At 47.4% G+C, this 13,726-nt stretch overlaps 1 protein-coding gene across 1 annotated transcript in view; it reads right to left on the minus strand.

Moving 5' to 3' along the window:
- Positions 1 to 13,726, minus strand: part of fndc3bb (fibronectin type III domain containing 3Bb) — a 54,376-nt gene that overhangs the window by 40,387 nt on the left and 263 nt on the right. Inside the window, 2 exon segments of the mRNA XM_048266520.1 lie at positions 4,859 to 4,934; positions 5,041 to 5,179. Coding sequence (XP_048122477.1) covers positions 4,859 to 4,934; positions 5,041 to 5,151 — 187 coding nt within the window. The 5' untranslated portion in view covers positions 5,152 to 5,179.

A 13,726-nucleotide genomic window follows, 5' to 3' on the forward strand; every position in this document is an offset into this window, starting at 1 on the left:
AGGTATAAATACAAACACAAATGCCACCATTGTCTGCAACCTCCACTCTAAGAAATCCTAATGTGCGATCGTGTTTCAACAAAAACCGAGACTTGCACTGCCGTGGTATAATCTGTGATTTAAATACATCTTGGCTCGAGAGAGCCCAAACCAGAGACCACACGGCATTCACACTCGGAGCTGATTTTATAAGCGCCGCGAGTTGCAAATCTGCAGCTTTTCTTCACCCATCATCTCCATTTGGGAACCACTGGATCCCTTAGAACTTCAAACCATTATCCCTTCGGTTCCTGTTCCACCGGGTGAGAGGAGAGGGCTAAACTGAGCCCTAGTGTTAATAGGATCTTGCAATGTTTTCACTTTCCTTGAAAGTCAACTTGAGTCACTCTGTGCGCGAGGTTTGAGAGGGGGAGCGCCGGCGGGGCCTTGAGCACAGCGGTGAGCGTCAGAGGGCTCTGGGTTTGTTTCTGAGCGTGGCCCCTTGTTGTTTTATCTCTCTTCCCTCTTGCCCTGGAACCAGAGGCTCCGCTTACTCAGCCACTGCCCCATAAAGGCACGCTCAGCCCTGGGTGCAGGATACAGCGGGGCCTGAAAATAGTAGGTCAGCAAGAAAGCCGAAGGGTAGGAAAAAAAAGAAAAGGAGAAATAGAGAGAGAGAGAGAGAGAGAGAGAGAGAGAGAGAGAGAGGGGGAGAGGGAGGGAGGGAGAGAAAGAAGGAAAAAAAGAAAACCATTTGGTGGAATGTGTAATGTTCTTGCCTGCTTTAGCGCCAGCAGGAAAGAAACATTCGGCAAACGCTTTCCTCTGAATAAAGGGGGAGGGGGGGTGAAAAGATAACATTAAAAAAACAACATTACACTCAAAAAGACCTTCAGGGGGGGAACGGTGGTGGCACGGCAACCTTTCTTCCAGCCAGACAGGGAGACAGAAGGAAAGACAAACAAACAAAAAACACACAGTAATGCAAGGACGTGTGTGAGACAGTGTGGGCGAGTTCCACACCCTTCGTCTCTCTCTCTCTCTCACTTTCCCCTACCCTCCTTCTCTGTTTTCCCCCACTCAATCTCAACCACCACCCCCACCTCCTTGAGCTCTATCGCTGTCTGTTTTTTGTCCCTCCTTCTCTTTCTCCGTTTCTTCATGATGCACACAAAAATCCACTGTTCCTCAGCGCAGTGACTCACTGGAATGGAATTAGAGCTCTGTGGAGCAGAGGGGGTTTCCTCCACATCAGGAAAGAGGGCAGACTGCAGCCCAGACCAAAAAGCACAGAGAGAGAGAGAGAGAGAGAGAGAGAGGAAGAGGAGAGAAGAGAAAAGAAGAGAGAGAGAGAGAGAGAAGAAAGAGAAGAAAGAGAGTGAGAGAAAAGGAAAGAAAGAGAGAGACAGAGTGGGGGTGTCTGAGGGGAACTCAACAGAGGAAAGCAATGGCAAGCAGGAGAAAATAGGGAAGAGGAGAGGAGGAAGAAAGAGAACGGTTCCAAAAGCCTTCTCCCCGTCTCCTCGTCCTACTGCATCTCCACCGCCTATCCCCTAGCCTCCAGTTCCAGCTGAGCCAGGCATACTTGCACACGCTGCTCCACAGTGTGTGTGTGTGTGTGTATTCGTCTGTCTCTCCCCTGCTTTCCCAGTCTATGTTTGCAGAGCCTCTGGGTCCTTGACTGCATTCCTCCTCCTCCTCCTCCTCCTCCTCCTCCACTCCATCTTGCACCTGGTTAAAGCCAAACAATCCCGGACAGGCTGTTGCATCAGCTCGCCGAGAGTGACGAGAGCACACAACTTGACTCGCACAACTCGACTCGACACGGCAGCGGCTGGCAGTCCAGTCCACTCCAGTGGAACAGGCCCCTGGGTGTCGGTCAAGTGCTTTAAACAGCAAAACAGAGCCAAGACAGCAGGGTCCATGTTGTTCCCCCTTCTGCTGAGTTTCTACTATGTGCTGTTAAAAGCAGAGATCCTTGGCTCCCCTGAGCCATCCGTCATGGGGCTGAGTCTCCTGGTGCCAGATCAAAGCCAAAGCGCCAGGCTCATGGCAGAGCCTCCTTGCCGACTCCAAGGCCCCCAGACACCTGGGATTAATTCCAGTTTCCTATCTGGAGTGGTGGTGGTGGAGAGACTTTAGCTGGGTTGCATTTACAAGTCACATCAAGTGTGTGTGCGTGTATTGTGACTTGGTAAAGATCCAAATGCCCTTCCTTTTAAAATGCCCTTCCTTTTACCATTTGCCTCAATTCAATCCATCCTCATCAGTCAGCATTTGTATTTAAAATGTATGCAACAATGTCATTATGTTCTGGCCAGTGAATCCAAAACAGACAACTCAGCCATACGGCTGGTTTACTTCAAGCAAAAGGTTAAAAGTAGCCCGTACACTAGAGAGTAGAGACTCATGTTTACTAACAACAATAATGTTTACATTTACTGATGAAGGAGAACTGTTTATTGTAACTACCAAAGAGACCTGAAATTCTACACACACACACACATCCTGTCAGTGCCAAAATCCTTTTGCAGCATCACTGGTTGAATGAGTCTGTTCCAGTGTGATCTGAGACTTCAGAGTGATCCGATCACAGAGAGCGCCGAACATGTTAAGACATTTAGACCTACTGTTTCATGCAGCCACGTGCAACCTGATTGTGATTTCATCACCAAATGTCAGACATAAGAATGGTGGTCCAATATCAGCCATGACTGAATACAAAACAAAAACAAAAAAACTACTCCACTTGAGGTGATAATTTTTGGTCTAGACAGATGGAGAGAAACAGAAAGAGAGAGAGAGAGAGAGAGAGAGAGAGAGTGTGAGAGAGAAAGAAAGAGAGATGTCTGCTTTCAGCTTGCAGTTCAGTTCACCTGGCAAGCAGAGACAGTGAACCAGGTGTGATTTGTTAGGGAGCCTCACATTCCTTCCCTGCGCTTCCTGTAGTTCCCTCTCCCTGAGTCGGCCTGCCGGCTGCTCTGCGCCTGGCTGCTAATGTGCAGGGCATTAACTGAGACGCCACCGCTATCTTCCCCGCCGCATCTCTGGGGCTCATAGTTCATCTTAAATGCTGCGGGTTGGGAAAATGGCCTTTTTTTTTTTTTATGAGTGGCGCGTGCATGCGTGACTACCATGTCCGTGTGTGTGTGTGTGAGAGAGAGTAATTTGTGTGAGTTTGTGTAGAGTCAGCAGGAAAAATATTAACACGGCCTGCAGAGGGAAATGACAGGAATATAGTGTGCATTGTTTTGATCTCTGAACTCTGCAGGTTAAAAAGAAGGGACTGTATACTCATTCAGCACTTTTAAAACTAAACATCTAATCAAACGTACACCAGTCGGTGCCGGGGAGTGTGTGTTTCTGTGGTCCTCCCGTGAAAAGTCTGCTTTATTAGCGTGCGAGTGTCTGTTTGCCTGTCTGCACATTGGTCGGTGTACCCATGCATTATTACATATTTTTATGACATGGGAACTGTGGCGTGTAAAATTACAGGGTTGTAGCGTTGGCCCCTTCTGGCTCCCGGACCACACAGAGTCTAGTTGGGAGCAATCCGACGGTGCAATCATTACTCATAAAACCCTGTGAGGGGGGAAAAAAGGCTGGTGTTACATCACTGCCATTCCTCTAGCTGTCCGTCATAGGCTCCAGAACCAGCGGCCAGAGATGGGGTCCAGGGAAGTGTGGACGACTGTCGCCCCAGGAGACAGGGGTGCAGGGGGTGGCAGGGAACCGTGCAAAAAAAAACCATGACGACCCAATTGACGCAGTACTCCTACGCACTGAACCATGGACCAGTAGCAAGACGATGCATGGCAAGATTATTATGAGTAATGAAGATGGAATCCACTATTACAAGAGCAGGAGCGCGGGTGGCAATAGGAACATGTTGGTCGGGCACTGGCAAGCTTCGGACATTCCTGACCATTTAGCGCACCAGTCCAGACCCCCACTCGCACACACGCACACACACACACACACACACACACACACACACACACACACACAAAGGCATGACAGTTCTGAGCGACCACATCGATCTGCTCCCAAGCCCCTGCACTGTCTCACTGAGGCACATGTTTGAATTAACAGATAAGCCGGCAAAAAATGACACAGCTCACTGTACTCCGCCCTGCCCTGGGAAAACAGCCATCAGCAACTTTTTCAGAGAAAAGTCAACATTAACAAAATAAAATAAAACAAGAGCTCTGGCTTATCAGACACTTCCTGCTCACCTGGCACTGACTCAGTCTCACACACAAGAACATACATGAGGTTAGAACATCAAACAATCCAGGTGGATCTTGGACCAACTTTCGAATATTACCCCGGAATTGTTTTTAATAAATTCATCTCTACCAGTACGCTGTGACAGTGTTCAATGGCACGTCCGCAAGTTTCCGCGCTGCTGTGTGAACTCGCTGCACTTTTTCCCCCTGGCTCGTCCTGCTTGACCCTGGGCTGGCCGACCGCAGGCAAATCTGCGACTCTCATCGAGAGAAATCAAATTATCCCAGGAACGGCAGCTCCCTCGGCACAAGCTGTCGCGAGGGCAGGGCAACAAAGCAAGCGGCATTGCGTGCGGTCAGCTGTTCTGCCCGTCCAAATTTTATTTGTTTACATGAGTAGCACAGCACGGCCCTCGTTTAAAGGGAGGGCTTGCCAGCCTTTAAAAGTGCTTTATGAAGAGCCAATTTAGCACGATTTAGGGATGTGGTTCTTTGAGAGGCCGTTTTTTTGTTTGTTTAAATGCTAGCCATCGAGTCTCCATTTAGGCCAAGGCCAAACTAGATGATGTCACAGCAGAGCAGGCCCTGATGGCCATTGCCATGACCACAGGAAGGGTCGCACTGTTTTGGTGTGTGCTTTGGATACAGACCTTGTATGCACTGCAGACTTCCATCCTCTGCCCGGATGGTGAACGTCTCGCCTGGGTTCACCTGGACCACGATCACCTGCAGAAAAGAGATTGAGTCAAAACACATACAAACAGAAGGACAATAAGGAGGAAGTGAGGCTGTGATTTTGGAGGTCCACGGAGTGACAGGACTGTGTCCTCACCTGCTGCGACGTGTCCCCGTTCATCATGGGGTGCATCACAGAAACCTCGCCGTTCAGCAGTGGCGGCGGAAGGTCCAGCATCTGGTCCGTCATCATCATTGTGACGTACATTCATGGAGACCTCTCCAGGACCACCTTTCTGTGGGGCAAATGGATGCAGAGTTATCAGACTGATTGAGCAAAACCAGAGCAGATGAACATTGAGCACCTGAACATTGAGAATGTACAATTTTCCGTGGAAAAATTACACAAAATTTGTTATGTTAAAGAACAACTTCTCTCATACACATACACACACACACATTTTTTTTTTTTCTTCTCACTGAAGGTTACTAGTGGGTTAAAAGTGAGTGAAATCATCTTGATGTCACCAGCATTTATATGATGATGTAATCCGAACAGGCATGATGTCATGTGTGTATAAACGGCGTTATGGAGCGGCCCGGCTCCTTCTCCCCACACAGCTGGAAGACTTTGGGAAGAGAGGGAGTGGTGGGAGAGGGAGGGGGAGGGGGAGGAAGGAGTAAGAGGAGAAGCCTGCATGCCTGCACTGCTGGGGGATAACAAGGAGCCTATGGAGCTGCGATTTTCCACAAGTGGGAGCTACTCCTCTCAATTGCTCTTTCAAGAAAGATGCTTTCCGCCTGGAAAGTCCAAACAGTCTGCAGCTCCAGCAGGGGCAGAGGCAGAAGGACAGGGATAGGACAAGGGGCTGATGGCTCCATTAAAATCAAATCAAAGGCGGAAATTAATAAAAGATTTAATTTAGGGGGACCTGGCAGCCCTTCAGTGATTCAGCAGAGTCAGCACTTTGGGCTAAACCTATCCCAACCTCCTGGTGAACTTCCTTCAGTGGGAGTAGATGGGAGCCACTGGTGCTGAAAGCCCAAGTAAGAAGCCCTCCTGGCAGCTATCGCATGTGTGTCCAGTGAGAAAGGACACAGTTCCTCTTGCAGAGACACAAGTAATGTCCCCCCCCCCCCCCGCCCCCCGCCCCCCGTGTGTCCCTGTCTGCACGCTCTCTGCCCTTCGGCCTTCACATCTCCTCTAGGACAGCTGACTGGAGCCACTACAGCTTCGGACCAGTCAGAGAGATGGATGGAAAGGTCCCACACTGGGGTTTCAGAGGTCACAGGAAGGTCAGAGCAACTTCCATGTTTAAACCCTGATGACTCACGACCGTTCAGAGGTTGACTTGCAGAATTTAAGTCTCACGCAAGTGTATCAACAACAGCAAAGCTCAACAGCTCTCAGTTTTTTAATGATAAGACTTTTTTTTAACAAAACCACATCTACATGCTAAGTTATGAGTCATTTCCGCATAAACTGAGTAATTTCCGGTAAACTATAACACATCTACAATTCTTTCTCAAGAGCAATCGCGTACCTCACTATCAATGGAACAGATCGGGCTAACCTGGCCAAAACAAATGCTGTCTGTGTTTCTAATTAAATGTTAAAATTTTAGGGATTAGCTTTCCACTTGACTCTGGCCTTTTGTCCACTCCTTTGCCAAAAATCTTGTGAGTGCAGTGCAGCAGTGCCTGCAAGCTGAAAGGCAGCGGATATGTCTGGAAGGGAAGATGTCTGACCCATCAAGGAAAGGCCACCGATGTAACAGATGAGGGTACAACCTTTAGGCTTCTCTGTTTGAAGACAAAATGCTAGCTGAAAAGGTAAAACCCCTAAGGTCGTTCTCTCACATAGCACCGTGGGCCAGCTGAATATCTGCTGAACAGGAGGGGGCAGTGAGGACTACGACAAATTCACAGGAGAGGAGAGAGAGGGTTTGTGAAGACCATGGGCAGTAGAGACCTACCTTCCCACTCACCAACTACCAAATGTGCCAAATGTCCTTTAGATGCATTTAGAGTTTAGGGTGAAAAAGGTCAACTTGAGATCTTGGGCTTTACATCCATCAGTGTAGAACCCATTCCATTCATTCTTATTGTCTCCCACAGGTTAGGATGGTAGCCCTGTAATTAACCAGTGGAGCAAAGACCATTGACACATAATGTGTTGTGATCATTAACCAACATCATTTACAGGTCAATTCCCTGGGGGAGCAGACATCCAACTCTTCCTCCGGTCTTACCCAGGGATTGTTCCAGTGTGCCCTCACTCACCCCGCCATTCTCGTCATTCCTCAGGAGCTTAGGGCCGAAACGTTCCAAGAGAAACGTTCCAAGAGGCTGGAGCACTCTCGAGAAGATGAGGGTGAGAAGGAGAAGTGGAGAAAAGAAAGGCCAGACCCCCTCCCTTCCAGGGTCATACTGTTATAACTGCGTCACAGTGTGTGTCGCCTGCCACTGAGACAGAGGGGCCTTTCATGCCCTGGAAACAGAGCTCCTATGAGGGTATTCCCCAGATTATTCCCCTACTGACCCCCACGATCCGTCTCTCTGCCTGCGTTTCTCCACTTCCCTAATGCCACCCCCTTCTCTCTACCCATCCCCCCCTCCTTCTCTCCCCCCAAGCCAACACTCCCACCCACAGCACCATCCGCATGCCTTCCACACAACCAAAACAACACTATGGAAACAACCGTTGCCCTGGAAACAGCATCTCCTTCGTTGCTTTGGAGATAACAAGGAGCAATTTTGAAAGGCAACTCAAATTAAAAAGGTCCGCTTGAGACCACTGCTTTTTCCGCCCTTGGGTCTGCTGTAGGAAAGTGTCCTACTAATTCACTTGGCTGAGGTATGTGCAGTATGTCAACCGCACATAAAAATGCTAGCTTTCCAAGTCTTTATGAACACCTCCTGTGCGTCTTCCTTGCCATTTTACCTAAGTTTGTTTTTTTAGATACAACAATAAAACAATTCAGCTCAGTGTGTGTTTGATACATCCAGCAGGATTTAAATCGTGATTCTCCAAAGCGACCCTCGTTCAGCCATGTTTCCTGGGGACACCATCTGGGCCTCATCAGAAATCAGCTGTGAAACTACCTCATGTGCATCAACAGCGACCAAACCTCACTTCTCCTCTCCTGAAGCCCACCTTGTCATTCCATTCTCCTTTTACACTCCTCAAAGTCATATTTTGCACGACAGAACTCAGAAGAAAAAGGAGAGAGAAGACTTGTTTGCACGTCTGGCAGTTTTATGGGCTCAGATGGGGAGCCGGTCTGGCACGGGCCCTATAATCCACCTAATGATATGTAATAACACAAGAGGAAACTGGGGGAAACTATTGAAACCATGGCTTTTTTTACACCCCCACCCCATCTCTCCTTCTCTCCGAGACCCTTTCTTGCATTCTAGAAATCTCTCTATTTGAGCCTCTCCCTCTGTACTTCTCTCCTCTCCACCCTCATTCCCTTTGCACCCTCCAGAGCCCCTCGTGCAGCAGCAAACCTACCGCTGGGCCCTCTCACACACCTCTACCTACACTCATACACTACTGCTCAACAGACAGTCGTCTGCTTTTTTTTCCCTGCACTGCCCAAACTCTCACCTCTCCGAGTGTTCACCGTTTCCATTCGTCCCTCTCCCTCCCTCTCCCTCGCTCATGACTCACGTCTGCCTCTCGGATCAACATCGGCCGGAGAGATGAAATCACGTCTTTAAAAATATCCCTTCCTCCGTCCTTCCCTCCCCCTCTTTTTTTTTTCTACTCGTCACCCCCTGAAGCAGACAGATAAAAAAATGTATATACCCTGCAGACAGAGCTAAACCTCAACTGACAGCTAGGAAATAGAAAGCCCCCGACAGGTATGCAGCTGGGCTGACGTGGCTAAATGTTCAACCGACTTTACCTGCCACTACAGGAACCAGACAGCCGATAAGACCTCACCCGTCTGGAAAACCATGTGGAGTTGGCGGAGCAAATAACTGTGAGTGGTTGGGGGGTTGGGGCATGGGGAAGCTTATTAGGGGGGTTGAGTTGAGGATTTGTTGCGGGTTTAAAGCCAAGGCCATGGCTAGATATTCATGCAATGGCGTGACCTGACCTGCTACACCTAGGCCCATCCCCAAAGAAGCGTGCGGACCAGCTTTGTTGACTGCAGGTGTGTTACCTAATGAAGATGTACCAGGGCGCGACCCAGATCCACATACAATTCAGGCCGGCATAGGCGAGCCCAGAGCTCTTGCCCCTTTCCTGCAGGGCACTGAAACCCCATCTGGGCCTAACTCTAGCTCTTATCCGACCAAACAATGCCGTGGGACGTTGTGAAGGAGAGCGGGGAACAAAACATGGCACAGCGGGAAAAAGAAAGGAAGAAAGAAAACGAGAGCGGAGACAAGAGGATTCCCAGGAACAGGCTCTGGCATTGCGTAACCCCCCCACCCTTCCACAGCCGCTGCAGCTGAAACCCGATCCAGCCTCCGAGCATTCAGTATCGCCAGACGAGGAGGCCCAGCGCATCTAAACCAGGTCAAGCTGTTCTCTCCACATGAATCATACTCTGCCTTCAAAACAAGACGGGAAAATGTATCAGGGTCATTCAGCGCAAATAAAACATTAAAACATTTTTTTTTTAAAAACGGAAAGGATGCAACGTCCAAACGACCACACACTAGCAGGCTGAACTAGAAGGATGAAGAAGTGACTGAGTAGTGTGTGTTGAGACAGAGGGAGGGAGGGATAGAGAGGGAGAGAGAGAGAGTGAGAGAGAGAAAGATAGAGAAAGAAGAAAAACAGGCAGAGAAAGACATGTAGGATGAGGCAGCTGTTGGTGACTGTTGACAAATGCGAAAAAAACCTCAAAGCAAATGCTGCTGATCACATCATAACATGTCACTGGCTGTGACTTCTGCCTCCATCAGGGACCTCTCTGCCTTCGATGAACAATCAGGCTAAGTAATATCATGTGGCCAGGCTCAAATTAAATTTCACATCATGTAATTATGCAATTCAAAATAGAAAAACGTGGCCACAAGCTATGAGAGCGTGCTCGCCTGTGCTTGAGCGCTTTCCTAACGCAAAGGCTCCGTTTTCCTGCCCAAGTGACGACCCTCTCTCCAGGAGCTGTGTCAACACATCAGTCAGCACCCAGGGGGATCCTGGCCACCACGGGCAGTGGCCGGCCATAGGGCAGCATCTGTGATCCTAAAGAAATAACACAACTTTGCTCCCCTAAACCAGCCCGACATCTGATGAGTTTATGTGTTGAAAACGCTAACTAGCTCCTCCTTCTTTTACACACACACTGCCCCTGTAACGCGCGCTCTCTTTCCCCCTCTCCCCTACTCTCCTTCCTACTTTAGGGGGTCAACAGGTCAAATTCCTGATCCTCATTCGGGCCTCAAACTACATTTTACAAAAAAATTGGTCTTTGTGTGTGTGTGTAAGAGTGTGTGTGTGTGTGTACGAGTGTGTGTGTGTGAGTGTGTGAGTGTGTGTGGCAGTGATTGTCTTGTGCACAAAAACACACACATGCGTGTGTGTATGCGTGCACGTGTCCTCTTAACTGGAGTCTAAGGGGAAAGGGGTTGGAATGGTTAGGGGTGGGTGGTGTTATTGGGGGGCCCAAACACCGCTGATTTGCTCCATGTTTCTCCTGGGCCGTCAGAGCGGATAAGGGCAGAGAACACTTCCCATCCAGGGGCTAAACCATAAGTAGGGCAGCCCCCCTCCGACCTGCCACGCAAACAGTTCAAAGAGCTCCCTCGGCTTTTCGGAGATGAAAAACATAAGTCGTCACATCCACACATATGCTTCGTTCCCTCACTAGCCAACTATGCCTGGTTTCAAAACACCTTGAGAGCCAATGCACCCTGCAAGGCCCATCTCTAACTCACTTCAAGATGTTGGTAAAACATTAGTCTACCCACTGGGTACCCTGGGAACAAAACAAGAGCACAATAAAACAAAACAGATCAACAAACACCCAAAAGAAAAGGAGGGTCGTTCACATTGAGGGCCCACTGCATTGCAATTGAGTATTTTACAAGAGAGGGGGAAGTGAGCGGTGAGATCCTATCAGGGAGTCTCCTTCAACGCAAGACGTGTCCAGACAAGATATCATCCCATCCCAATCCGGCCTCTTTTTGTTGCAACAGGGGGTCGTAATGCATTCATTGTGTGCTATGGATGCAGCAAGCCTACAGGGACAGCTCAGCAAATGGTTGAGATTCTTCTCCCTGAAGTCTTAAGCAGGCTCCAGTGGCTACGTTTGGGTCCTGGAACAATGCGCATAACACCAATTTCGTTACGAAGATGGTCCGCATAGACTATCCTTGAAAGTCCAACATTTCATGCCCACATTTACTTGTTTTAAATCACTGCCAGAAAACAAAGTACACTTATGCAATTGATCAATGTAGCGGACCCCTATATCCAAATCGACTTGCGGTAAAGATGCACACAAACATGAATGCAAATGCTGTGGAGTATACTAGCCTATATACGATGATGGTTAGTTGGCAGAGTGCCACCTCAACAATAAGTATACTTTGGTATGTCACCATCAAGAGTCTAAAATTCAATTTACTAATAATATGGAACCAACAATAGACATAATAGGTTGGACATATTAAATTACAAATCTGTCCAGAAACAATAATATAAAATAATATTCTATAGCTTCTACATCCATGTACCATGTCCCTGCTCTGTACTAATCTGGATGTGAATGTGATGCCATCAAAAATATACCAGACTGCAATGCTATAATCTTCTCCCAATGTGCAAATAGTTTTAAAGTAGAGAAAAGAAAAAAATCTCCCACACCACAAAGTGAGCTCTGCAGGGGTAGCTGTGCTTAACGATAACAGATACAACATCAGCATGGGTTCAATGATGACAGCTAGCAAACACTCTTTTAAATCCCTGGCTGGGATCAATGCAGACAGATGGGTCACAATGCCTGACTTCTTCCCAATTAAAGGTATGTCAGAGGATTTCAGCCAGTTGTGTTTGTGGATAACATCAGCACACTTCAAAGTGTCGACACAGCAGGGAATCTGTGACCCCAGAGAAATGGGTGGGGGCATTAAGGAATGGGGGTGGGGGTGCTGTGGGATGACAATAACCCAGGTGCAAAACACTGGTAAAGAGGGGAAGGCCATTCTTCCCACTTGATCAACGTTCAAACCACTGTGAAAGATCTTCTTAAAAGTTTAATTTGATGTCAAAAGAGATGATCAAATAATCAGGGGAAATTATCACTAATATTACTGTCCTCAACAGTTCAAAAATAGTTTTGAGGTATTTCTCAAATCTCAAAGTGTGAGGAATTTCTGGTGATTTCGCTATATTAACGGCAGTTGATCCCAAGAATAGAGCTATTTTATAACACCAGAGGCTTAACATTCCTGTCATTTCCAGGGTTGGGAGGGAGGTCCAAAGGGGGGAGGGAAATGTTTGTTGGAGGGAGGGGGTGAATGCCAGACAACTGCGCAAGCACTAAAATAACACCGAATTATGTGAATGCAAGGCATTCTTTTACAGCTGAGACAAAAAAGGCAACAAAGGGGGTACTGTCTGTCACCAACCTGAAAAGTACTCTACCTGACAACCGCGCAAGACTCTGGTCCCTCATCCGTAATCAGTTCTATTTTCTACTTGCTCCAAAATAATAGGCAGATAGGCCTATAAATAGGCTACCCGTTGTGTTATTCACCACAAACTACGCAGACGCACTTTTAATTGCACCACTAGGCGTTCTTCGTGCGTATGACAGTCTACAAATTTACTCTGACAATAATATAGGTGTGATGTCAGTATTCAGCAAAACAATAAATAGCACTCTAGTTCAAGACCAGAGTCAGTCCGGTTCACCTCTCCCTCCCTTTGGAATTTCATCTGACGTCATATATTTGGGATCAGATTTCTTCTGCCTATGCGAACATTTCGCGCTCTCAAAACTGCCCCCGAGATGGAAGTTAGATTTAGCAAAAGACTCCTGAAAAACGTTAACAACATCCCAATACAAACGGCGTTTCGACTTCATCAACCATATCTAGACTAATTATCCATTCTTTCAGACTTCGCTCTGTAAGCTATTGCCCTATTTGTGATGTCAGACATCTGATTAAGTTAATCGATTAAATCGATAATCTATATCAAGAGATCTGCCAACTACACCAATTTAACCATGACGGCAAAGCCACTCGAGATGATGTCTGTCTCATGGCTCGTCAGGTGGTTAGCGAATACGGTACTTTAATCATTTGGCTGGACGCCATCCTTATAGGCTAGGCAAACCCGATAGAGGGGCATTTGACGTGTCAACTCTGACTCCAGTGTCCCATGAAAACTTTTGGTGTTATAAGTCTAATAAGTGCAATTGATTAACTTAATTTACAAATAGGCCTAAGCACTGGTTTTGATAAAGAATGGAGACTAAGTTTCGCAACACCGATCAGGTTCCGATTCCAGAAATTTCGACAAGTGAAGCATTGTTATCATGTCCAAAACGCTACTGTATAAACATAGCTCACATCTAGTATAGAGTAGGCTATTAAAGAAAATACAAGTTGTCAGTAAGATTTCTTGCTGCAGCAATTGAATTCCAAAACTCTGACGCACAACACTCAACACAAAGCGTTTAAGGAAACAAATTAACAACGACAATATCAAGTATAAGATGCACGATAGAAGAGAGTTAAATATTCCCGAAGATCTGCATGTAATAGTCAATACAAAACACCCAGTTAAAAACGAAACGAATGCGCCAAGAGAGAGCTAAGAAACTTTCGTTTTCCACTAAAAGCCAATACTTCCTATTTCCATCCAGGCA

This window comes from Alosa alosa, chromosome 16, assembly GCF_017589495.1.
Source record: "Alosa alosa isolate M-15738 ecotype Scorff River chromosome 16, AALO_Geno_1.1, whole genome shotgun sequence".
Lineage (NCBI taxonomy): Eukaryota > Metazoa > Chordata > Actinopteri > Clupeiformes > Clupeidae > Alosa > Alosa alosa.